Raw genomic sequence first — 27,158 nt, 5'->3', positions numbered from 1 at the left:
TGAGTTCAAGCCCCATGTTGGGTAAAGGATTCGTGTATTGCAGGGGCTTGGACTAGATGGCCCTCGTGGTCCCCTTCCAACTCTACAGTTCTATGATTCCATGATTACGTCTTCTTGTAAAGAGGAGTACACCCCCTCCAAGTGTTTGCCCAGGGCTAGGGTAGTGACCAGCCAGACTGGTGCTTTGGCTCCAATGGGGGAGAGCAACTTGGTCCCACTCCCAAAAGCAGAGCAGAGGAGGGTTCTGGGATACCCTCCCTTGGGTAATTTGTGAGCTCCCATTGCTCAGTCCCAACTCCTGCCCACCTAGCAGTTTGAAAGTACATCAAAGTGCAAGTAGATAAATAGGTACCGCTATAGCGGGAAGGCAAACAGCATTTCCGTGTGCTGCTCTGGTTCGCCAGAAGCAGCTTAGTCATGGTGGCCACATGACCTGGAAGCTGTACGCCGGCTCCCTCGGCCAATAACGCGAGATGAGCGCCACAACCCCAGAATCGGTCACGACTGGACCTAATGGTCAGGGGTCCCTTTACCTTTACCTTTAATGACCTTTAAATGCCTCTTTAAAATGTGTCTGTTCACACAAGCTTTCCTAGACCCCAACTCTTAATTTTTAATTCTGTTGTACACTGGTCACCTTTATTTGTGAAATACAAGTGCATTTGGGTTTTATTTCATTTTTATCTAGTTGTTAGGAGTTTTTATGGAATGCTGTTGTCATTTTAATGGGTTGTCTCCAACGTTTGACATACTGAAATTCTACATTGTAAACCATACTGTGGTCTCTGGACGACAGGCAGTATGTAAATTTAAATAATAATAATAATAATAACAACAACAACAACAACAACAGAGGTGCGTAGCTGACAGAGGGCCTACTCTGAGTAGGGCTTCACTGGACACAAACTTATGGAAAGCACTTAGACAGAGATATAGTAAGCAGTGTAGACGGCCTTGGTCCAGTATACCTGAAGGAGTGTCTCCACCACCATCATTCTGCCCGGACACTGAGGTCCAGTGCTGAGGACCTTCTGGCAGTTCCCTCGCTGCAAGAAGCCAAGTTACAGGGAACCAGGCAGAGGGCCTTCTCGGTAGTGGCACCCACCCTGTGGAACGCCCTCCCACCAGATGTCAAAGAGAAAAACAACTACAGTGGTACCTCTGGTTAGGAACTTAATTCATTCTGGAGGTCCGTTCTTAACCTGAAACTGTTCTTAACCTGAAGCACCACTTTAGCTAATGGGGGCTCCTGCTGCCGCCGCACTGCCAGAGCACAATTTCTGTTCTCATCCTGAAGCAAAGTTCTTAACCTGAGGTATTATTTCTGGGTTAGCAGAGTTTGTAACCTGAAGTGTTTGTAACCCGAGGTACCACTGTACCAGACTTTTAGAAGACATCTGAAGGCAGCCCTGTTTAGGGAAGCTTTTAATGTTTAATAGATTCTTGTATTTTGGTGTTCTGTTGGAAGCCGCCCAGAGTGGCTGGGGAAACCCAGCCAGATAGGTGGGGTATAAATAATAAATAATAATAATAATAATAATAATAATAATAATAATAATAATTAAGTTAATACCATGAGCAACCCATGCCAGCCAGAAACTCAGGCAACCGGCGTGTCTGCAGGATTCTCACTCACCTTTCAGCAAGGAGCCCTTTCCCATCAGCCTGGCCTTGGCAGCCTGCAGAGCCAGCAGGATGAAGATCCTGCCATCCGCAAACCCGCACACCAGTTTATCAAGGCTGGGGATATAAATGGAGGAAGTGATGGCAACACTCCCCATCCCATTCTCAGCTCCACAGAGGTGGTCGATGATGCCTTCGGCCGCAGGACTGCAGCTGTCAAAGCTGTTCTGAAGAGCCCAGGATGTTGCTATAGGGATCTCTAGGGAGAAAAAGAAATAGGAGGGTCCTCCACAGAGCCCAACTGCTTGAGAAGACGGAGGCAAAATTCAAAGACCTTGCTGATATTTGTCTTGCCACCTGTAGGTCACGGCTATAGAAATTAGGATGGGGGTCTTTCTCATCCTGTTTTCAAAGCAAGTCTTATGCCTCCAGGGAAACCCAACTTTTTCTTTCTAAGTGCTGCTTCCAGTTTGTGGGTGGGGTGGGGTGGGAGCACGGGTGGCCAGGATTCCTACATTGCAGGAGGTTGGAAGAGATGATCAGGGGGAGGGGAGTCCCTCCAAGCTCTATAACTTTCATAGAACCCATATGACATTGCTGGCATCAGTATGCCAGTCTGTATTTTTTCTGTATTTAAATTTCCCTTTCTAGGAAAAATCCGGTAAGGTCTTAAAAACAACAACAACACTATTTTCAATGACATGTCGGTGATATGTGAACAACTCATTTTCAGTAATAGCCACCCTCTGTATTATGTAACAGTCTTCTGTGTCCAATTTGAGGAACTCCTTAGTAAAGTAGGCAAATGAAACGTAAAATACAGTGGTACCTCGCAAGACGAATGCCTCGCGCAACAAAAAACTCGCAAGACGAAAGCATTTTGTGATGTTTTTGGTGACTCGCAAGACGAAGTTTTCTATGGCCGTGCTTCGCAAGACGAATGTTTTCGGCGGGTTTGTTTGTTTGTTTGTTTGTTTTGCCGCAGCAAACCGCGCTTCGCAAGACGAAATTACCGCAAGATGAAGTGACTCGCAGAACGAATTACTTTTGTCTTGCGAGGCACCACTGTATTATATCTGTTGACAAGAGGCCATTTGTTGTTTGAGAGCAGTGGAATCCCAGAGTCTGAGACATTTGGAAAGGTTTTCCTTTGTTTGAGTCATCATCCTTCCTTCAATCAAATCAGGGCACGGTGGCATTCCCCCTCCCCCTCCTCCCCCTCCTGGAGACCTCCAACCTTCCCCATTTCACAATCCTTTTAAGCCCTCCTGAATGATTCAAAAGTTGAGCCAACCTTTTGGAGAGCCGTCCAGAGTTGAAACTGGCACATCTGGAATATGCCACAGAGTGATTCTGCCTGATGCTGCTCCACAATAAAGGATCTTATAAAAAGGTTCCTTTCTTTCATTGATGAAGCCCATAATGTAAGAAAAACTCTGTTTATTAAAAACAAACAAACAAACCACACTTTTAAACTGTATTAGTCGGTTGCAGCAAAAGCAGCAAAGCGTTCTGCAGCACCTTAAAGGCTAACATATTTAAATGTTGCCTTAGCTTTTGTGGGCCACTTTATCAGATGCATGAATAATTATCCAGATTATATCTATCCACAGCCCTATTCAGATGGGGAGCAGGGTTTTGCCCACTAGTCCTCTGCCTTCTCTCAGCATGATCCACTGGTCATGCCCACAGCATCTGTGCAGATGTCCCTGGAGCATGGCCAAAGGGTCACCTCAATATGGGCCTTATTCCCATCAAATGAACATGGGTTTGATCTGCACACACAGAAGATGGCATGAGGTGTGTCTTTACAAAGTGAAGCTGGGAGACCTTGCAACTCAAGAGGGAGACATGCCCCATTACTACGCCTAGTCAAATGCCAATAAAGTCCAGTGGAAAAGGTGGAAGATCTAGTCACAGGGGGACAGGAAAGATGCCCAGCTAACTCAGTGATTGGCCCACCTATCATCATCATCATCATCATCATCATGTATCACCACCCTCCAGGGTTCTGGACAGTAATCTTCTCCAACACTCCCTGGGGCTGCCAAGAATTGAACCTGTGACTTCTCACAAGCAAAGCCGGCGGTCTACCACTGTGAACTGGGGTTCGTATAAGAGGACTGGCTGTTCCCAGTGGCTAAGAAGCTGCCAAAGCAAGATGAACAGCATTTGCTCAACACCTGCTGCAGGACCACTCCCAGATATAGTGACTGTGAGGCAGCCATTGCCAGTCTCGCGTGAGCTCAAACCTGCATTGAAATGCATCTCACGAGCCTCCACTAGAAACTTTCTGCTAAGCCCAGCCAACTCTGATGTCTCTGAATGAATGTCCAGGGAGATTTAAATGGTTTCCGAGTATCACCATTTTTAATGTCTCGTTTGCCTCCATTTATTCTCTTGCATAATGCATACAGAAAAATAGACCAGTGTAAATACTAATGCAAATGGTATGGTCAATGTAAATAGCAGGAGGTCCCTGCTTGCACATATGATGACATATATCACACTAGAAGATGTGCAAAAGAACAAGCTCTTGGCAGTGATGGAGTCAACTCTGGGGTTTGTTGCAAGGGCAGGGGGGGTTGTAGGTCTATATCTCTATGGGGCTATATCTCTATGTGAAAGGCTGGACTAGATGAATCCCAAGCCAGAATTAAGATTGCCGGAAGAAATATCAACAACCTCAGATATGCAGATGACACAACCTTGATGGCAGAAAGTGAGGAGGAATTAAAGAACCTTTTAATGAGGGTGAAAGAGGAGAGTGCAAAATATGGTCTGAAGCTCAACATCAAAAAAACCAAGATCATGGCCACTGGTCCCATCACCTCCTGGCAAATAGAAAGGGGAAGAAATGGAGGCAGTGAGAGATTTTACTTTCTTGGGCTCCTTGATCACTGCAGATGGTGACAGCAGTCACGAAATTAAAAGACGCCTGCTTCTTGGGATAAAATCAATGACAAACCTAGACAGCATCTTAAAAAGCAGAGACATCACCTTGCCGACAAAGGTCCGTATAGTTAAAGCTATGGTTTTCCCAGTAGTGATGTATGGAATTGAGAGCTGGACCATAAAGAAGGCTGATCGCCGAAGAATTGATGCTTCTGAATTATGGTGCTGGAGGAGACTCTTGAGAGTCCCATGGACTGCAAGAAGATCAAACCTATCCGTTCTTAAGGAAGTCAGCCCTGAGTGCTCACTGGAAGGACAGATCGTGAAGTTAAGGCTCCAATACTTTGGCCACCACATGAGAAGAGAAGAATCCTTGGAAAAGACCCTGATGTTGGGAAAGATTGAGGGCACTAGGAGAAGGGGACGACAGAGGACAAGATGGTTGGACAGTGTTCTCGAAGCTACGAACATGAGTTTGACCAAACTGCGGGAGGCAGTGCAAAACAGGAGTGCCTGGCGTGCTATGGTCCATGGGGTCACGAAGAGTCGGACACGACTAAACGACTAAACAACAACAACAAACAAACAACATCTCTATGGGATCGGATGGCCCATTGTTGCTCATGAGCAGTTAAGGTGGAGGGCAGTATGTTTGGGACAATCACCTGGAGAATCTACCTCCAGTATTCTTAAAATTACAGTAGCCCTCAGTGAGACCAGCAAGTTGCCAGGACAGGCCCAAAAGAGGAAGTATAGCTTCCAACTGCCACAATTTAACCATGGCATTCCTGGAACTGCAGAAGCCATCCTGTGCATTTACCTATTTTCCTCATTTTCATCTGTCAAACTTTGGAGGGTACATGCTAGAGCCCCTTGCTAAAGTTCTCTCCGGTGCATCAAAAAGGATCTACAGCCTCTCTTGGAAGATTACCCTTCCCTCCCACAAGCCTAGAAGGAAGGCCAGTACTTGTTTGCAAAAGGTCTTCCAGTCTGAAGAAATTTTTCATCCATAATGGTCCGCCTAGCAGAGTTGAAAGCCTGAGAATTAGACCTTGCAGCAAGGCCCAGCGTCAACTCTCTGATCCCACATTGACTTCACCAATGTCATCATGGGATCTGAGAACATCGCACCCAATGGAGGCCAAGGGTTTTTGAAGCAACCCACCTACCACCTACCATAACAACACAGCCCAGGTGGTCTTCAGGCACGAGTGCCAGCATGGCCCCATGACCGTGAGTGCCCAGGAACATGGGTGCCAAGCAGTATGCATGGCCCTGGCACTGAAATTTGTGGGTGCCCAGCTCCATCATGGGGGATTTTGTGGGTGCTTGGGCCCCCAGGGCCCCAGGGAGTTGGCACCTATGCCTTCTTGTCACCTTTCAGTCTTTAATGCAGAAATCATTTGGGTAGCTCTTCTTTCTACAAAGGAAGAAGAGAGCCACTTTTCAAACTGAGGGGGGCTAGGTTCAGTGTTGGTCTTTTCTTCCATGCACGGAGGCAAGATATTCAAAAAGCAATCTCAAAGTCCTTGGTGAAGAAGATACCCTAAGCTGGTGGGCAATGCCTGAGCCGAATTGCCTTTGGTTTGCCACAGATTGCTGCTACTTGCTGCCAAGGTAGCTCTGGAGCCCAACTCTGGAGCCCAAGTGCATTACCTTCTCATCTCCCACATCAGTAGAACAAAGTAATTGAGGGTGGAGGGTTTCTTTGAGCGGCCGTCCATTGCATGGCTGGATGCTTCGCGAAAGACCACTGGATAAGGAAAAGAGAAAGGTGGGAGGGGTGAATGTCAAAACTTTGGAAATGCCTCAAGACGACAAGCAGGGAGTGTCTGAGACTCCCAAGTTCAGTTGAAAGTAATTATAGGGCATTTCCTTCTTGGAGGCATACACCCCGCATGGTTCCTGACTTGGCTAATCTCACCCCCTGCCACCCAAACAAAGGTTGGTGGCTGAGCATAACCTCTTGTGCTTCCATCTCTGTGAGTGGGGGCTTTTCATCATGAGCCTCCCCAAGTTCAGCTGGTGCCTGAAACTTCTTTGTGTGTTTCCCATCTGAGCCCACCTGTTCAGCAGCTGGTAGATGAAGCCACGGCCGTCCTCCATCCAGATGATGAGCCTGTGAGCAGCGAGGACTTCGCCTCCCGCAAAGGACTGGCCACTCGGGCTGAATTCAGTCCACAGCAAGGAGAAGTCACAGTAATCATATATCTAAAGTCAAAGAAAGAAATACTGGTTTGCCCATCGAGACACTGACATTAATAGCTGCTTCTGATGAGCAAAGGCTCAATAGTGTCCCAAAGGGAAAGAAGGGTTTTAACTGCAATTTCCATGTAAAATGGAATGTCTGGTACCTAGAGCCCCACATGGAGGCTCTTTATCAATGGCTGCTCCATTCATTCATTCATTCATTCATTCATTACTTCAGGAGGAGCAGTTCTAATCATCCCATGGATAATTCAGTGTCCGTAAAGAAGTGAAATCTGACAATGGCAAAACATATTTGCCCTGCTCCACAAGTGGTATGTAAACTGATAAATGATAATTTGTAGCTCCTGCTTGTGTGAACTGCTGGGCTGCCTCTTTCCTCCTCTTAGCAGGGGCAGGTGGGAGAAGTGGGGCGGTATTTATTTCAGGCCAGGGAGCATCATGCAAACATTGGAGTTCCCTGGACAGAGCAAATTGCCAAGTCAAGGTGAAAACCTCTTGTGCAACTCATTAATTGGCTCTAACAGAAGCTGTGCAATATTGATACCGTTCACGTAGCGAAAAGTCTGCTTCAATTCAGCGATGGGTAAAGAAATGTCAATTGAAGATATAAGCAGTGGCAGAGCACTGGGGGGGGTGGAGAGCAGGTGGGGGCAGGGCTGGCATGCATCCTGGGTGCATGGGGCGTGAGGGGTGTGGCGCCCAGCGCAGGCGCAGGGGAGGGGTAGCCGAAATGGCACCCTACTGGGATTGCGCTGCCGGGGGCGGTGCGCTCCCCCCCACACTCCTCTTCCTCCGCCAGTGGATGTAAGCCCTTATTCTGGTTTTATTTCGTTTTCCAACTTGGGCAAATGTTGATCTTTTTTAAAATTAAAGCAGCATAACAACAGTAGATGAGTTTGTCAACATATATGGATTTGGGGTTTTATTTTGCAATTTCACCCATGGAGAGTTCACTAATCATCTGGGATTCCGCAAGCTCTTGAAGTTTTACAGGAAGGAGAGAGAGAGAGAGAGAGAGAGAGAGAGAGAGAGAGAGAGAGAGAGAGAGAGAGAGAGAGAGAGAATATTCCATGGCATGATTCTGTAGCATGTACCTTCCAGCAGCTGGAAAACACAACAAGAAGAAGCCTTTCCGTAAAGGTGCAAAATCTGACGGTGCGGCAGGGAGCACAGTCCAGAGATTTGGATTCCCTTTCATGAATATCCTGCCTCTCCTGAAAGCAAAATAAAACAAGGCATGGCTGTGTTCAACAAGAAAAAGGGCAACCGTCATCCTAATAAAAGGGTGCTCTTGGTATAAAGACCTTAGCCTTGCTAGGAAAAGAACGAGGCAACAACTGCAGACATTCCTGAGTCTGCTGAAAGAATTGCATGAGCCAAATGACACTCTCACCATCTCTCAGCAGGGCAGCCAAAGAACTCCCAGAGGCAGCAGGAGGGATGTCCAGCCACCCAGGGTGTTCCTTGCAGGAAGATGTAAAGGCTGCCTTTGCAACAGGCTGCACCAGCACGGGCTGAGGGGAGGGTGTCCCATCTTTAAGGCTCCCAGCACCACCCCTGCAATCTTCTTCTTCTAATGCTAGGGCATTATTATTATTATTATTATTATTATTATTATTATTATTATTAGTCTGCTAGAAGGAGCACGGAGGGGAGAAATGCCATGGTGCATCTGTAACAGCGAAACCAGACGCCTTCATCTGCAATAAAACATGTCTCTCCCCTATTGATATCTACAGCCACAGCAGACACTGTAACTCTCCAACGGTTTGACTTTACCCCCAAAGGCACAAAGAATGGCGGAAAACATAGAAAAGGCAATCATTAAAAAACAATTAAACACCTATCTATCTATCTATCTATCTATCTATCTATCTATCTATCTATCTATCATCTATCTCCCATACATGAAGTCGTGGGCAGGATCTGAAATATAAGCAGTGGATTACTGAAAGATCTAATGATCGTGAAGTTTAGATAATAAAAGCATATGTCTTGTAAAACTGCTGACAAAAAGTGTTGTTGTTGTTGTTGTTGTTGTTGTTGTTGTTGTTGTTGTTGTTGTTTGCATTTATATACCGCCCTATTGGAAGACAGGAGTGCCTGGTGTGCTATGGTCCATGGGGTCACGAAGAGTCGGACACGACTAAACGACTAAACAACAACAACAACCGCCCTATACCCAGGGATCTCAGGACAGTTCACAGAATAAAATCAAGATATAAAACCACAAAATACATAATAAAAATAAAAGCAACAACCCAAAACAAACATTGGGAAAGGAGGGGTGGGAAATCAAGAAGAAATTTATGTTTGGGGGAAATTGTATATGAGGATAAATGTTTTGGATTTTTTTTTTTGAGATTTAATAAAAAAATTATACACATACACAATTAAACACTGATAGAATTAGAACTATATACATGATGTATATAAAATCTGTTTATATAACATACCAATAATTACACACACACACACACACACACACACACACACACACACACACACACACACACACAAAACAGCATAGCACCAGACCTTTAGCAAAAAGTAGTCAGAGAGTCTGAGGCTGAGGAGGAGGAAGGAGGTCTTGCAGCTCCATCATGAGTGCTTAAACTCTCCCTCGCATCTCCATCCCTTCCTCTGAAGTTGCAAGAAGCCATGAAGATGATGCTCTTGCTCCCGTGTTGCTCTCCCCAGGTGCTCAGGTGCGCTGTCTGAAATTAGGGCCAGTCGCTACAGGGAGCTGCAGAGCCTTTTCAGGTGTGGCTCTCCATGAGGAATTCTCTCATTAAAGAGGGCAGTCTACATTACTATTTGTGGCTTGAGTGGATCAGTCAAGGCTTTCATGTGGTTCTTGACTATCAAAGCCCAGCATCCCAAGGTGTCTTGAGAGAAAGTTGCCAGAACTTTTTGAATTCAAGGCTCTCCCAATCCACACACTGCAAGTATTGCACACACAATGCATTTATTTTCAGGCTCAGATTAAAGTGCTGGTATGACACTTTGTTGTTGTTGTTTAGTCGTTTAGTCGTGTCCAACTCTTCGTGACCCCATGGACCAGAGCACGCCAGGCACTCCTGTTTTGCACTGCCTCCCGCAGTTTGGTCAAACTCATGTTCGTAGCTTCGAGAACACTGTCCAACCATCTTGTCCTCTGTCGTCCCCTTCTCCTAGTGCCCTCAATCTTTCCCAACATCAGGGTCTTTTCCAAGGATTCTTCTCTTCTCATGAGGTGGCCAAAGTATTGGAGCCTCAGCTTCAGGATCTGTCCTTCCAGGGAGCACTCAGGGCTGATTTCCTTCAGAATGGATAGGTTTGATCTTCTTGCAGTCCATGGGACTCTCAAGAGTCTCCTCCAGCACCATAATTCAAAAGCATCAATTCTTCGGCGATCAGCCTTCTTTATGGTCCAGCTCTCACTTCCATACATCACTACTGGGAAAACCATAGCTTTAACTATACGGACCTTTGTCGGCAAGGTGATGTCTCTGCTTTTTAAGATGCTGTCTAGGTTTGTCATTGCTTTTCTCCCAAGAAGCAGGTGTCTTTTAATTTCGTGACTGCTGTCACCATCTGCAGTGATCAAGGAGCCCAAGACACTTTATATGCTCCCTAATATGCCTTGGGATCAGGCCACTTGAAGGACCACCTAGAGCCAAATGACGCTGCCCAGCCTAGAGGTCCAGCTTGGTGGTCCACTGCTACAATCAGGTTATCAGGGCTTTTTTAGTGGTGACTCCACATTCCTCCAGCACTTTATATCCTCCTCCCCTTCCTCCCTTGTACTTTTCAAATGGATGCTTTAAAAAGCTTTGACTCCATCAAGTGTTTCACTGATGTTTTGTTGGCATACTACTGTTTTGTAGTTCTGAAGAAGTGTGCATGCACACGAAAGCTCATACCAGTAACAAACTTAGTTGGTCTCTAAGGTGCTACTGGAAGGAATTTTTTTTATTTTGTTTCAGCTACGGGAGACCAACACAGCTACCTACCTGTTACTATTTTATGGATTGTCTTGCTATTAAGCATATTAATGTTTTAATCAGAGTTCCTTAGGCTCGACCCTAAAAGTCTGGCTGAAAACAACTTAAATAAATATAAATCTAGCATTCAGAATTGTGATGCTGTGCTGCCTGCAGAAGCCTCCAGATTTAAGAGTCCCAGGGCCAGACAGGCCTTTCCTCATTCCTCTAGCCATAATCTACATTATCCTCCTCCTCCTCTTCCAGCCACTGCTCATTGCAGATTATTCAAAAATTCTGATTCTGAATAAAAGCTAAAAATCAAGTAACTTCAGAAAACTAGTACAACATTTCACAAGGGATAGAATTTAGAATTTTGACATATGGGGCCTGCCAGCCCAGATTATAGCTCCTTACCCGTATCCTGCTAACCGATGAGGACAGATCCCAGACTTTAAGGGTTCCTGTTGCAGAGACGGCTATTAAGGAATCCTCTGTGAAAAAGCAACAGAAACATATTTTCAAGGGGAAGAGCATTCCACACAGCAAGGGGATAGAGCCAAAACAAAAGGGCAAGGGGCATGGACGAGGGGGAGAGGCAGGAGGATATGGGCTGGTTGTGTGAAATGAAAGAGCAAAGATGCTTGTTAGGATGCAGCCAGAGAACAGGATCTCTGGCTAATGCCAATGAGCCACCTTTCCCTCCTGACTGGAAGCTGTTCCCCCCTCCCTCCCTCCCCCCAGCTCTTTCCTTGTGGTTGCACAAAATATTGGTTCTTGCATCTGCCCGTTCATAACGATTCCCCTGACAACAAAAGTCTCCCAGGCATAAAAGCCAACTCCTAGGGGCCAAGGTCCCTTCAGGCCCCCAAAAAACTTAGCTTTCAAGTACGGTGCGCTGCTGATCTCACTCACATGAGCAAGTAAGGGTAAGAACTAAGCCAGGGGTCCCCAAACCAAGGCCCGGGGGCCGGATGCGTCCCAGTCACCTTCTAAATCCGGCCAGCAGACGGTCCGAGAATCAGCATGTTTTTACATGAGTAGAATGTGTCCTTTTATTTAAAATGCATCTCTGGGTTATTTGTGGGGCATAGGAATTCGTTCATATATATTTTTTTCCAAAATATAGTCCGGCCCCCCACAAGGTCTGAGGGACAGTGGACCGGCCCCCTGCTGAAAAAGTTTGCTGACCCCTGAACTAAGCCGTATGTCCTCTCCTAGTGCTGGAATCCATTCCTACAGAAAGGAACAGGAACAAGTGAGAAAGGGAGGGCAGGGACTAGGAGAAAAGTGCAGAGGGTGCAGCAGAGAGTAGCAAAAGGTGTCAAGGAGGAAGCTGAAGGCCTGGAGAAAGCAGGGCTCAGGTGAAAACCAGCTGGGAGGGCCAAAGGAACAGACTGGATGGCCAGGAGTTGCACACCCACTTAGCTGAGATCCTGCTTTGCAGCCACAGTAAGAGCTGACAGTAAGAGCTGTTCGGCAGTGGAATCTGCTGCCAAGGAGTGTGGTGGAGTCTCCTTCTTTGGAGGTTTTTAAGCAGAGGCTTGACAGCCACATGTCAAGAATGCTTTGATGGTGTTTCCTGCTTGGCAGGGGGTTGGACTGGATGGCCCTTGTGGTCTCTTCCAACTCTATGATTCTATGATTCACAGGGTCTGTAGCAGGGATGCCACAGCCTGTCCATTTGGTCCTGGCCCTGCCTGGTGAAGAGCCTTTGGCCTCAGCCCCACAGAAGCATCCAGCTTTGACCCACCTTGGATCCGAGGGGAATGCACTAAGCACATGCAGCTGATCCAGTCCGAAGACTGAGAGGACGTCAAGGTGTGAAGCACAGACAGCGCTTTGGCATCGATGATGAGGATATCGTTATACTGCCCGCAGCAGAGGAGCCAGCCCTCTCCCGTCATGCGGAACGAGCTGTGGTAATACTGAGCAAAAGGGGGAAAGCCACAACAGGTTAGCCACGAGAAGACCGTGCAAAGACAGCGGAGGGATCGCTTTCGGTCATGGGGCTCTGGTGTGCATGCTAGAAAACAAAATGTTGTCACCCACATTAAAATGCCTTTGGGCTACTCCTAGGCGCAGATACGGAGATGGGGAATTTGCTGACTCCAACGAGGGCTGGGGCTTGCTTCCTAAGCGTTGGTTTGTACTGAGAACTCCCCAAGAAGGCTGCCACCGCTACTCTGGAGTGATCGTTCCTATTCCGAAGCCCAAACCTCTTGTGCTGTGACAAAGGTGGGCAAAAAAGAGACCCCTGGCACCTCCCTGGCAAATGAATAGACCTCCATAGGTCCATGCTATGGATTTACACCCCCATTTGGGGCTGGTGCCCAGAGCAGAGAGGTCCTGTGCATGCAGTGGAGGAAATGGCCCGTGCGTCTCCCTCCCCACCCCCACCCCTCTCCAACGCCATACAGTAGACTTGTACAGCTTATGATAGAATCAGGACCCAAATAACCCCAAAGCAGCAAATGGAATACAACTCATACAAACAGCGTGAGCATTGCGTACGCTTGACATTTGTAAAGGAATGGTTGCAACTCGTCCAAATCCATGGGGAGAAGCCATACTGGACACACTTCAAAGCCCACGAAAAAATGCTAAAAGGTGCTCTGCTGCACAGAAAAGGCACCTGCAGCTTTCCTGCAAGCAGCTGGATTGGGGCCAGCAGGTAAGACTTCTCGCCTGCCTGCTGCATCGCCCCAAGAGGTTTTGGAGCCTCCCTCGTGGCTTGCTTTGATCTCTTTGGAAAGAGACTGCCGGGTTCCTCTGGTCCAGGTGCTCATCCTTGCCATATCCTGAGGTCCTCAGGTGTGGCGCTTTGATATGTTTCCTCAGCAGTGCCAGCCACAGCAGCCACCTCTCTAGCAGTTGCCCTCCCTCCTCTCTGGCCTTCATTGGCCTGATGGCGGGGAGGGGGCCACCAGTGGAGCTTCCACCTCTACCCAGCCCAACGATTTGCCCCTGCAGTGCTGGGAACAGCTAACTCCTGGCACTGAGGATGAAGACCAGCCGACAGAAAGGGCCCACGGGAGCAACTGCGCCAATGAGACATTGCACAGCAAATGAAGAGCTAGCCTGTATTCCGACAGCTCAGGGTGCTAGTACTAATGGTGGTTGCTTTGCTGAGATTCCAGGGACCCAATCTGCTCCAGGAAGGACAGCATTTCTGTGGATCTGTTTTTTGTTTTGTTTTTTAAAGTGTATGGAGGAAGAATCATCCAGGCTGGGTCCAGAGAGTCCAAATGGGCAGAAGTTCTTCACCGTAAAGTTCTTCACCAAATGGGCAGATGGACAGAAGTTCTTCACCGTAAAGTTGGCTGTACTTACACAAATCGCTGTGTGCTGAAAGGGAAGCCTCGTGCTCTCCACACATTGCCCACAGGTGATGTTCCAGACACACATTTCCCTGTCAAAACAAGAGAGCTTCTTGTTACTCTCCATCCAATATGAATTCTAGCCAAGCAGTCAGAATAATAATTTCTTGTGGCTTGGGTGATTTTCCTCGGTGCAGGGGACCGACCATTTGAGTGGCTGACTTGCAGAGGGAAACCTGAGGGGAAACGGCGGCTGTTTATTGGGGCGGCGGGAGGAGGCCAGACAGCAGGCGCAACAGCAGCACAGCTTCACTTTGCTTTGGAAATTGCAGCTGGCTGATGCCATAGCTACCCGCAAGGGCATGACAGGCCTGTGACAAAAGCAGCCATTATGGCTCCCATTACAGCTCGTCAACTTGTCAATCATTTATTGGAAGAGCAGAAAGTGATTTTCATTTCACTAAACTTGAACTGCCTGTTTTGCAAAAGCACCCTCCCTCCCCTTTCTCTCTGCCCAGGATCAGGGCTCCTCAGGAATTGTGTCAATCTGGGCAAAGAACAAACAGTGACACCCTGTGGATAACTGAGAGATGTGCACCTCATTGCAGAACCATCCGTGTGAATTCAAGGGTCGTGAGCTCATATTGCTGAAGATTTATTGCTTTATTGAATTGTGCAAATTATTTTAAATTTAGTAAACATGGCTTCTGTTAGGTCTATCAGAATGTTTCCACAGCCCAATCCTATGCACATTTACTTGGAAATAAGTGCAGTATAGGAATGCAGCCTAAATCGATTTAATTTGACACTATTCTTTTGAAGAGCAAGAAAACCCTAGTGCATCCATATATGCAAACCCCTGGCAGCCTCTTTGTTTCTTTCTCAGCCCATTGTGATGTTATGCAGATTGCCAGCACCATCACAAACATCCAGGAAGATACATCTTGGACCTTGTACACCACCTGGATGGCCTTCTGTTAGAAATGTCCACAGATGCACCAGCCTCTGTGAAGGGCCCCAAGATCATGTTTAAATATCTCCACCCTTTATCATCCTTCAACTGATAAGGCCACTATGAAATTCATTCTGAAAAGTGAGGTTAGGAAGACATGGTGGATATTATGATGAAATCCAGTTGTTTACCAAAATGTCCAAAGCCCAAACAGTTTATTTCCTGTCTCATCACATTATTTCTTTCCTGTCTCGTCACATTATTGGTAAACATCAACTTTCATCACATTTACTGGGAGGCATACAATTATAACCACACAAGCTCCTTGGCGGAAGCACATTGCAGTACTTAAATTGCTTCAGCCAGGTATTTTCATTTTTTGAAAGCAAACAACATTGGCTGGCTGGCTTCTGAGCCCAGGTCAAGAAGCTGGCATTAACCCAAATGCCTGAAGGAGCACCTCTGGGTGTGCCAGCAGCTTGAGTTAAAATGTCTCATAATCTTCAGCCAATACCACGCTCTAGCAAACATTATTGATGCATGAAGACAGGAGGACAAGGTCTTTTCTGTGGTGGCTTCAGAATGCCCTCTCCAAAGGGGTAAGACTGGGGCTGTCTCTGCATCTTTTGGATGTTAGGTTAAGAAGACATTCTTATACGCCCAGGGATTTTAAATTATTATGTTGCTTTTAGTCCTGCTCATGAGAAGAGAAGAATCCTTAGAAAAGACCGTGATGTTGGGAAAGATTGAGGGCACTAGGAGAAGGGGACGACAGAGGACAAGATGGTTGGACAGTGTTCTCGAAGCTACGAACATGAGTTTGACCAAACTGCGGGAGGCAGTGCAAGACAGGCGTGCCTGGCGTGCTATGGTCCATGGGGTCACGAAGAGTCGGACATGACTAAACGACTAAACAACAACAACAGTCCTGCTCAGTAGTTTTTGGGGTTTTTGCCTTTCTGTTTGCTATGAAGGTCACTGATTTTATTGTGTTTATGTTGTGTAAGAATACTTTTATTCATGCTTATTGTATACTGCCTAGGAATCCTTGGGTGAAGGGTGGTTTTAAAATATTTTATCTCACACATTTGATTCTTATCTCATTATGCATGATCAAGCTTTCTTTAGGGCCTCAGCCCTTGCTTTCCCCCCGCAGGACCAATTGCAGTCATCAGCAGTCGTTAACAGCCATCTACAGGTTTACCACTCCCATCAGCCCATCACCCATTCCCACCCACCCACCCACCCCACCCTCTGTATATACATAAGGGTCTGACTCTTCTGTTTCAAGTGTATCTGAATAAGTGTGCATGCACACGAAAGCTCATACCAAAAGAAAAACTTAGTTGGTCTTTAAGGTGCTACTGGAGGATTTTATTTTATTTTATCTCACACAGGCATTCATCATTCACAGGTGCACATATTCAGAGTCCGAAGAGATAAAAAACATGCATTTTATATATGCCATGCTTATGTTTACTGGCTGTGGCATATTGGAGAGCTTGTTTTATTTTGCTTATCTGCCAGACCTTCGTGCGCTGAGGACCCTCCCCCCCCCAAGACTGTCCCCTGGGGAAGGAGGAGTGAAACTGGGCTGCTGTGCAGCTCCCACCATCTTCCATGGGGCTCCTCCAGGAGATGTTCCTGATGGATCCTGTCTAGCAAGGATTGCTCTTCCCCAAAGCCATGAATGGTCAGCCTACTGTTCAAGAAGAGATGGCATCCTTCCTTGCCACTCTGGGAATTTCCCCCGTTGAAATGAAGAGAAGGTTGCATGTCATGGGAAATGCAAAGTGACTGACCCGTTCTCAGTAGCACTGACCACGTATGGATGCTTCTCAAAGTCCCTCGCCTTGGCCAAGCATGTCACTGACGCCGTGTGACCAAAGAGCATTTGCTTTGATGAAATCTAGAACAGCAAAACCATGCAACAATGTCAGAGTGGCTGTTTTCTAAGGACACACGAGTAAACATTCTTTCCACGGACACACAGAGCAGAGATGTCCTGCTGCTGAGAGGAGGAGAGGGGGACTGGTGCTTCTGGGGTTACTATGAGCCCTTCCGGAGAAGGAGATATAATAATAATAATAATAATAATAATAATAATAATAATAATAATAATTTATTATTTATACCCCGCCCATCTGGCTGGGTTTCCCCAGCCACTCTGGGCGGCTTCCAACCAAATATTAAAACAGTACAGCATTAAACATTAAAAACTTCCCTAAACAGGGCTGCCTTCAGTTGTCTTCTAAAAGTAAAATAGTTACTTATTGCCTTGACATCTGCTGGGAGGGCGTTCCACAGGACGGGTGCCACTACCGAGAAGGCCCTCTGTTTGGTTCCCTGCAACTTGGCTTCTCGTAGCGAGGGAACCGCCAGAAGACCCTCGGCGCTGGACCTCAGTGTCCGGGCAGAACGATGGGGGTGGAGATGCTCCTTCAGGTATACTGGACCGAGGATGTTTAGGGCTTTAAAGGTCAACACCAATTCTTTGAATTGTGCTCGGAAACGTACTGGGAGCCAGTGTAGATCTCTCAGGACCGGTGTTATGTGGTCCCGGCGGCCACTCCCAGTCACTAGTCTAGCTGCCGCATTCTGGATTAATTGCAGTTTCCGGGTCACCTTCAAAGGTAGTCCCACGTAGAGCGCATTGCAGTAGTCCAAGCGGGAGATAACCAGAGCATGCACCACTCTGGAGAGACAGTCAGCGGGCAGGTAGGGTCTCAGCCTGCGTACCAGATGAAGCTGGTAGGCAGCCGCCCTGGACACAGAATGGACCTGCGCCTCCATGGACAGCTGTGAGTCCAAAATGACTCCTAGGCTGCGCACCTGGTCCTTCAGGGGCACAGTTACCCCATTCAAGACCAGGGAGTCCTCCATACCTGCCTGCCTCCTGTCCCCCCAAAATAGTACTTCTGTCTTGCCAAGATTCAATTTCAATCCATTAGCCGCCATCCATCCTCCAACCGCCTCCAGCACTCACACAGGACCTTCACTGGTTCTGATTTAAAAGAAAGGTAGAGCTGGGTGTCATCTGCATACTGATGAACACCCAGCCCAAACCCCCTGATGATCTCTCCCAGCGGCTTCATATAGATATTAAAAAGCATGGGGGAGAGAACGGAACCCTGAGGCACCCCACAAGTGAGTGCCCAGGGGTCTGAACACATACCATACAACCTTTGGTATCTCATGACGAGCCCATGTTCTAAAGTGGCTGTTCAAAAATAATTCTGCTAATAGTTTTATATACCATGGGGAAAATGATTTGAGAAGGGTTTCTTCCACAGGGATTTCTGACCACTGAGGTGGCATGGCTTGGGCACGGTAGCTGTAAGAGGCCTCATGGGAAGGGAAGAGGGAAGGAAGACATGATAGGATGGGGCAGCAAGTTGCCTGACTCCCCTGCAATACCACAAACCTTCAGGTCCGATGATGACAGGTCCCAGAGGCAGATTTGTCCTTCTTGACTCCCCGTAACAATGGTTCTCTGGTCTTCCGTGATCAAGATGGCTGTGATGCTATGAGCTGGGGCTTGATTCCCCCACAACGTCACAAGCTGAACTGAGGTCTTCATGGTGAGCTAACCTGAAAACAAAAGAAAGGGCATTCAGCAGTCAGTTGAATAGAGAGAGATCATCATCATCATCATCATTTAGTTTTCTCAGTCATTGCACCATCCCTGTGGAACTCTCTCCCCCTCAGAGGTCCACCTGGCCCCATTGTTTTGGGTGGTTTGGCACCTGAGGAAGAAAAGGTGGTTATTCCAGAGACATCTCTTTATTTGCTGGATATATTTAGAGCCCATCTTCTTGCAAGGTGATTACCAATCACACAACAAAAACAAGGCAAGGTTTGTGCTGCCGCTGGCTTCCTTAGTCCTCTCACTCTTGACTTGGAAGGTAGAACTACCTGCCTGGATGAGGAGGACATCTCTCTTACTGCTCTGCAGGCCACAGCACAGCTCACTTCCCATGGACTTGCCCCACCTTAGTTGGCGAAGGAGCACCATTCCTTGGGCCCATCAGAAACTCACTCCAATACCAGATGAAAGAAACAAGTTTTAGAATTAAGAATAGGATCTAAGAGACAAAAAGGATATAAAAAGCTATCCAGCTGCGGACTATAGCGGTGAGTCCCACAATGCTCACATACTCCAGAGTGGGATGAAGCAGGCAGTATCCTTAGCTGGTCATGAGTGATGGGCTGCCTACTTGCCACAGCCAATGGGCAAAGTTTGCTCTTAGCCTAAGGTTACCAGGCATCCCCATTTCCCGGGGACAGTCCCTGGATTTACAGATCAGTTTTCATACAAAATCCATTGAAAAGTGTCCCCGGATTCATTTAAAAAAATCTGGTAACCTTATCTTAGCCAGGAAGATGCTCTTAAGACCTGTGGAGCCAGGAGATGCAAGTGGGTGGGTGTTAACTTAAGGGGAAGTTGTTCAGTCAACTTCCTGGTAGATGGGAAGGGCATCTTCAGAAGTGAGCAGTTGGGGGATTTTAAGATGGAACATAGGTAAAGGGACCCCTGACCATTAGGTCCAGTCGTGACCGACTCTGGGGTTGCAAGCTCATCTCGCATTATTGGCCAAGGGAGCCGGCGTACAGCTTCCAGGTCATGTGGCCAGCACGACAAAGCCACTTCTGGCAAACCAGAGCAGCACATGGAAACGCCGTTTACCTTCCCGCTGTAGCGGTTCCTATTTATCTACTTGCATTTTGACGTGCTTTCGAACTGCTAGGTTGGCAGGAGCTGGGACCAAGCAACGGGAGCTCACCCCGTCACAGAGATTCGAACCGCCGACCTTCCGATCAGCAAGCCCTAGGCTCAGTGGTTTAGCCCACAGCGCCACCTGGGTCCCAAAGATGGAACATACCAGCTTCCATTTAGAGGCAGAAGAAGTCAGAAGTCACACAAGATGGAAATGCTGTGAATTCTGGGGAGGTGGGTCAGAAGAATGGCCTGGGAGGAGGAGGCTAAACCCACAGGATGACCAGAGGGCTAGGAATGGCACGGAGTTCTCGTGGGCTCTTTTCAGGTTATGGAAGGGGGTACAACCATGTGGTGCAATGGTGCAGTGACAAGCCCCAGATCTTGCCCCACCTCTTGCTCAGTGGCTGAGCATAAAGAGCCCTTGCCACATCCTCTTGGCCTTTCTGCTTCCTTTTGTGCAGTGGTGGACTTGGGGCTCTCGAATTTCAGTGGTGCCCTGTGTGACAAAGCGCCCTGTGCACTTTGTTCTATAGCATTGTTTTGGCACCCCTGCAGCACGGCACTCGGTGCCACCACAGCAGTTGTGTTTCATGTGCAAGAGCTCTTCACATCCCCTGGATTCTGCCTGAAGCTCCAACCTTCTGGGCTCCTGGGGCCCTGCAATGGCTGCCTTTTGATTGGCCAGAGGAGTCCCTGCTGAGTGACAGCCATCTCCCTCCCCCACCTCCAGGCCATCCATGGGTGCCGTCTCTCCCCCCACTCTCACTCTGTCACAATGAGCTGGATCCAGGCTATTTCAAGCAGCCAGGGTCCGCCAGTAATATCTTGTTTGTATTTCTAGGATGAGTGGCACCAGAAACACTTATTTCATTCCCCTCCATAATTCCCCACCATCAGAAGGAGCACCGCGAGGGCAAGACCATCCTCCAGCTGCTGATTACATCAAAGGCTTGAAGCGCAAATTCAATTTTATGATGTTAATCTTGGCCTGCCACTCAGGAATTTTCTCGGGGGGATATGATTTTTCTCTGGATTGCATTTTAAGAATGATTTTCATCTTCAACAATCAATAAAGATATGTTTTCATCAAAATACTATATCTTGGTAGAATTCAATTGGCCATCTCAAGCCCTTTTGGTGACACAATATTAATTAAAATAGTTTATGTTGCTTCTAAACTGGGGAACAGGGCAGTGAAAAGAGAAGAAGTATCTCTGAACACATCTTCTACAAGCCTGCAGGAAGGCACTACCAAAGCCCCTCTCTCTCTTTCACACACACACACACACACACACACACACACACAAATACACCAGGCTCTCTCTTGCCATATACCAGTAATTCAACTATGGCTGATATATACGGCCCACACATGCAAAGTTTTGTTACAAGACCTCTTTGCACACAAAATGCTTTAGAAAAAAGTGAAAGATCATATAATTGAAGGGATCACAGGGATCATCTAGTCTAACCCCGTGCAATGCAGGAATCTTTCACCCAACAAGGGGGTCAAACCCCAGACCCTGAGATTAAGAGTCTCTTCCTCTACCAACTGAGCTATGCCTCAGGTTGAACATGACGAATTCCTGCAAATGATTAAAAGGGGTCCAGCTGCTTAACAGTGCTTCCCCCATGGTGATTCATAAATGTTGAGCTTTTAAAGAAAAAGGCCATAAAGGAAAAATAATGGTCTCCCAAATGCTTAAACTATTGGATGGGACCTCTAATTTCCACAGGTTTCAACAGTACACAAGTTTAGAGTAGGGATCCTGGGACTGCTCAGATTGTTGGGATCCTTCCCTGGCCATTGGCCATTCTGGCTGCCAAGGCTGAGGAGAGCTGGAGTTCAGCAATATCTCCACCCCAAATGGACAAATTGGGCTGTAATCAAAGCAAAGGGGTCAGAAGCAAGTCAACCAAGTGAGGAGACCCCAAATACTCCCAGTTGTCAAGCAGAGGTGCCAGCAAGAGCCTTCCTGTGACCTTGAACTCTCTTTACACTCAACCCTGCCAAGCAGATATTACAGGCCATGTTTTGGTTCCTGCTCCTCAGAAGCATCCGGTCATGTTGAAACAGTACACAAGAGCAGCATTTATGGTCCACCAGGAAGGGAGAGCAGGAAGCAAAGCCATACTCCTGAAACACACAAACACAAACAAACACACACACACAACCATGTGGCTCTGACCAGCAGGGTAGGGGAAATTGAATCCCCCAGATAATCAGAACATCACCTTGCCTACAAAGGTCTGTATAGTGAAAGCTATGGTTTTCCCAGTAGTGATGTATGGAAGTGAGAGCTGGACCATAAAGAAGGCTGATCGCCGAAGAATTGATGCTTTTGAATTATGGTGCTGGAGGAGACTCTTGAGAGTCCCATGGACTGCAAAAAGATCAAGCCTATCCATTCTTAAGGAAATCAGCCCTGAGTGCTCACTGGAAGGACAGATCCTGAAGCTGAAGCACCAATACTTTGGCCACCTCATGAGAAGAGAAGAATCCTTGGAAAAGACCCTGATGTTGGGAAAGATTGAGGGCATTAGGAGAAGGGGACGTCAGAGGACGAGATGCTTGGACAGTGTTATCGAAGCTACGAACATGAGTCTGACCAAACTGCGGGAGGCAGTGGAAGACAGGAGTGCCTGGCGTGCTCTGGTCCATGGGGTCACGAAGAGTCGGACACGACTAAGCGACTAAACAACAACAACAATCAGAACTCAACTGTTTTGACCTGCCAATTCTCATGGCCCAAATTCTTCTCCATTTGGGGCAGAGCTGCATTCTCTCTCTCTCTCTCTCTCTCTCTCTCTCTCTCTCTCTCTCTCCCTCCCTCCCTCCCTCCCTCCCTCCCCCCCAGCCCTGACTGCCTCTCTCCCTTCTTCCTGTTAGGCAGCCACTGTTTGGGGTAAACACTCAGCAAGGATGACTAATGGGATTTGCAAGGCATTTTGATGCAGGGCTGCTGCCTGCCAGGGAGGAAAGAAGGGGAAAGGGCTGGAATGTCATTTGAACCACACCCTACAAGCACACAACCTCCCTGCCCCCCCCCAAGAACAGTGTGAAAGCCAGAGGTTTAACAGTAATCCCATAGACGAGAGAGTGCCCCTTTACACATGCAAAGTGCTTTTTTCTGTCTGGAACTGAGGGACAGATGGGGCTCGCAGGCAGGTCCAAGCCTCAGAACCTCTCTTTTTTAGAAAGGAATCCCAAAATGAAAATGCCTGACTGCCACCTCTTGCCAACATGAATGGGACCCTTGGGAGAACACAGCCCCTCCATGACACCAGCATGGAATTAGAAGGAGGACCCAGAGACCCAGGCCTTTTTATTTATGCCCAGGCGGGTACTGATCGCCTCCTCTGCAATCAGCAGCAGGGTGGGGGGGAAGTGGGGAATAGTGCCAGAAACTGAGATGGGGGGGGGGAGGGAATGTCAGGTCTCTGGCACTAAATTTCCAAGGAAAGGCAAACCTGAATTTGGCCCTGCAAGTAGGCTAACCAGAGCCTGCCCCTGCCCACTCCAAAGATCCAGGGAGGGGAGGGCACAGGGCTCAGGGGTCAGGTAGGGGCCTGCACAAATCCCTCCACTGAACCCACACTGGGGTCCCCCTGCCCCAACACTAGCAAAGCATCCTTGCCAGCCACTGGGAGCAAGAGAGAGGAGAGCTCATGGCAGTTGGCATGAGGTGGAAGGTGAGTCACTCGGTGCCCAGATGGGTCCCCCTTTCTGTTGACGCCCCTGGGCTGATGCTCCCCTGGGCTGATGCTTTGTGGGGCAGGGGGAGACAGAGGGAGGGAGGGAGGGAGGGAGATAGGGGAGATCCTGGCTCTTTTCCAGGGCTGGGTTCTGCAACCCCAACTCACCAACATCGAGGCTCTTCACAAGGCTGGGGACGTGTGCTCCTATCCAGTCTCTTCCCTCTCCTCAGCCAGGTGCTGGGAAATGGGTCCAGTCTGCCTGTGGGGAGCCTGCTGTGCTTAGAGCTCTTCTCAGTTCACAGGAGGAGGGGCTCACCCTGTGTCTCCACCTGCTGCTGCTGGCTGAGCCCAGAAGACGCTTCCTCCACCCCCTTGCCTGCTTTGACAGAGACTGACCTTGGCTGAGGGTTGGGCACCTTTCTGAGCCAGCAGTCTCAGCTGGCCGGAACTGGGCTTGGCTCACCCAGCCTTCTCCTCCCCACCTTGCTGGGCAGCTCTGGGGAGTCTTGCCTCTCCCAGCCCTGGAGCTGCAGGGGAAGAGCTGAGCCTGCTTTGGGGGAGACTTGGCACTGCCAGGAAGGTGGGTGCATGTCAGCCCCTCCACCACCACAAGATGAATGTGCAAGCTTTCTCTTTCCTAAGACAAAAGACGGGGCTTCAGGATTGGTGCATTTAATTCTGACAAATGAAGCAGCATGGAGGTGCCTTCCCTTTTCAGCCAGAGTTCAGTTCTTTACTTGGGTGAAGAGAAGCAGATTCTGGAAAAGGTGAAGTTTAGTTGGAATGGTGGCAAACCCCAGGCCAGTGACCAGTTGTTGTTGTTTAGTCGTTTAGTTGTGTCCGACTCTTCGTGACCCCATGGACCAGAGCACGCCAGGCACTCCTGTCTTGCACTGCCTCCCGCAGTTTGGTCAAACTCATGTTCGTAGCTTCGAGAACACTGTCCAACCATCTCGTCCTCCGTCGTCCCCTTCTCCTAGTGCCCTCAATCTTTCCCAACATCAGGGTCTTTTCCAAGGATTCTTCTCTTCTCATGAGGTGGCCAAAGTTTTGGAGCCTCAGCTTCACGATCTGTCCTTCCAGTGAGCACTCAGGGCTGATTTCCTTAAGAATGGATAGGTTTGATATTCTTGCAGTCCATGGGACTCTCAAGAGTCTCCTCCAGCACCATATAGATGTGATCATCTATTAGATCACAGGGGGAAGTCAGATTCTTTTCACCCCAGTGGGTGCCCTTCTGCCCATGCCGCATGCTTCCCTCCCAACTGGGTACCCTCTAGATGCCATGGGGCCCCACCATGGGCCCACCACCACCACCCTCCCTGACCATTGGCCATGCTGGCCACCAGCAATATCTGAAGGGCTGCTCAAATGTCTCACAGTATATTGAATTCTGGGCCCCACCTCTTGTTCCCAGCTACCTTCCGGCCTGAGACACCTGCAGTTAAACACCTCCAAGTCCCTCAGCTTCCCAGAGGAGACAGACCATGGAGTCCCACCAAGTTTCCAGTAGTCAGTCTGTGGGAACTTTGCCCTTCAGGGGGGGAGGGGAGGAAATCCAGCAGGCAGGAACACTTCAACAGCCTCAGTTTCCACTTCCCCAGAGGCTGACAGCACCCAACCGTGGCTGGTGGGCAGAAGGCAGGGAGACCAACAGTCGACAGAGTCAGAGCCAATGGCAGACAGAGCCAACTGGCTCTCATTTTGCCTTCATCCTCTGAGTTCTACAGGGAAACACTGAGACGGAGGAGGAGGAAGCTGGCAGCCAGGACCACCCCCTGGACTGGACACAAGCAAAAAGGCACACAGTTGGGGGCTGGCTGAGGGCAGGCTAAGGTTGGTGGAGCAGCACACTTTTGCCTTAATGGACCACCGACAGCACCTTCCTTGGCCTTCATTCTACTGGCTAGACCAGGCATCCCCAAACTTCGGCCCTCCAGATGTTTTGGACTACAATCCCCATCATCCCTGACCACTGGTCCTGTTAGCTAGGGATCATGGGAGTTGTAGGCCAAAACATCTGGAGGGCCGCAGTTTGGGGATGCCTGGGCTAGGCAGATCCACCTGTCAGTCGGAGCTTGACAGGGTCTGGGGCCCTTAAAAGCTGACATGTTGCCAACTCCCTGTCTTTCTGAACATACAAGGATGCTACGTTATTCACGAGGAGATCGGAAGTCTCTTTGTGAAGTACAGTCATACCTCGGTTTAAGTACGCCTCGGTTTGAGTATTTTCAGTTTAAGTACTCCGTGGACCCGTCTGGAACGGATTAATCCGCTTTCCATTACTTTCAATGGGAAAGTTCGCTTCAGGTTAAGTACAGACTTCCGGAACCAATTGTGTTTATAAACCGAGGTACCACTGTAGCTGTGTTAGGACACATAGAATTGAGCTATTTCTTTATTTCATGTGCCTTTGCTTCATTGCCTGTTTAAACCTTTCACAAACCTCTTAAACTCAGCTATTGGGCCTCTTGTGCATGTTTGTGCAAAGGGATATGTTCCCCCTCACCTGCTTTGGCTGTTCCTGCTACATTTGTGTGTAAGTGGGATTTTGAAGGAGGAAAGAAAGCTCCCTTCTCCCCTCCGGTATCCTGGAACCTTTTCAAATGAAGCAGCCTTCTCTACTTTCCAAGCGTCTGAAAAGGAGGCCAGTTCTGTGATAAAGCTCCATATATTGAACACTGGGCAATTTGTGGAGGGCTGAGGGGGCATGACTTTGCCCAGCGCTCTTCGTCAAACCTTGAGGATCTCTACTAAAGGTTCCTCTGCTGGCTCACTTTTGCCTCACCCGCAAGTTGGGAGAGGGGGGTAGCTTCTTGGGCTGCAGGCGGCTAATTAGTGGTTAACAACCTTGTTGACAGATGTCAACACTACTGAAAGACAAAACAGCTCAGATTCCTTCAGGGAAGACATGTCAAGGGCAAAGGATTTATTGTGTCATCTTTTGCAGAATGTGATGGAGTATGTATTGATGAAAAATCCCCCCTTTTGTATCAACATTTTACCTTGTTTTGGAAACATAAATGGGAGGCCTGCTCCCCAACTTTCACCCTGGAAACCCTCCAGGGAATAAACCCTCCTTGTTGTTTGTGATAATAGATAGAATTTCACAAATGGTGATGAGGCAAATGGTGCGCCGGGGGGGGGGGGGAATCTCTCCTCATCATCACAGCCAGCCTGTGCCTTGCGATGAGTCACGTGCTATTTTGCAGTGAAGAGCACACCTGCTGGGAAAATTCACAGAGTGGCTAGAGGATAAAGATATTCTGGCAGCAGAACAAGCAGGTTTTGGACCCGTAAGGTCCACATTAGATCACTGCCTAACACTACAACACCTTACAGTAAAATATAACTCAGGAGGGCAGGCCTCACTATATGCAGCCTTTGTTGACCTAAATGACACAGTCCCCAGAACCAGACTCTGGGACAAGCTTCGGGCCACTACTATCAATAGAAGGCTACTATATTTAATTCAGGTAGTACATTCAAACGGCCCTCAGAGTCAGGTGCAGACAGCTAGGGCAATTAACAAATCCCATCAAAACATTTAAGGGTGTTAGGCAAGGATGAGAGCTGGACCCTAAAGAAGGCTGATCGCCGAAGAATTGATGCTTTTGAATTATGGTCCCATGGACTGCAAGAAGATCAAACCTATCCATTCTGAAGGAAATCAGCCCTGAGTGCTCACTGGAAGGACAGATCATGAAGCTGAGGCTCCAATACTTTGGCCACCTCATGAGAAGAGAAGAATCCTTGGAAAAGACTCTGATGTT

General features: G+C 48.1%; 1 protein-coding gene across 1 annotated transcript in view; it reads right to left on the bottom strand.

Moving 5' to 3' along the window:
- The window catches only part of WDR72 (WD repeat domain 72), a 76,767-nt gene extending 52,993 nt beyond the window's left edge, over window positions 1–23,774 (bottom strand). The window contains exons 1-11 of the mRNA XM_060282691.2: window positions 23,551–23,774; window positions 18,391–18,557; window positions 16,769–16,875; window positions 14,028–14,106; window positions 12,448–12,622; window positions 11,112–11,188; window positions 7,824–7,943; window positions 6,584–6,729; window positions 6,175–6,271; window positions 2,918–3,059; window positions 1,637–1,882 (exon numbers count right to left, since the gene is read on the bottom strand). Of these exons, the coding sequence (XP_060138674.1) occupies window positions 1,637–1,882; window positions 2,918–3,059; window positions 6,175–6,271; window positions 6,584–6,729; window positions 7,824–7,943; window positions 11,112–11,188; window positions 12,448–12,622; window positions 14,028–14,106; window positions 16,769–16,875; window positions 18,391–18,546 (1,345 nt within the window). The 5' untranslated portion in view covers window positions 18,547–18,557; window positions 23,551–23,774. The remainder of the gene's footprint in view (window positions 1–1,636; window positions 1,883–2,917; window positions 3,060–6,174; window positions 6,272–6,583; window positions 6,730–7,823; window positions 7,944–11,111; window positions 11,189–12,447; window positions 12,623–14,027; window positions 14,107–16,768; window positions 16,876–18,390; window positions 18,558–23,550) is intronic.
- Between the last annotated feature and the right edge of the window lie 3,384 nt (window positions 23,775–27,158).

The sequence above is a fragment of the Zootoca vivipara genome, chromosome 13 (assembly GCF_965207765.1).
Source record: "Zootoca vivipara chromosome 13, rZooViv2.hap1.1, whole genome shotgun sequence".
NCBI classification, from domain to species: Eukaryota; Metazoa; Chordata; class Lepidosauria; order Squamata; family Lacertidae; genus Zootoca; species Zootoca vivipara.
Note: the sequence above shows the minus strand (reverse complement) of the source record. Positions and strands in the feature narration are given on the sequence as shown.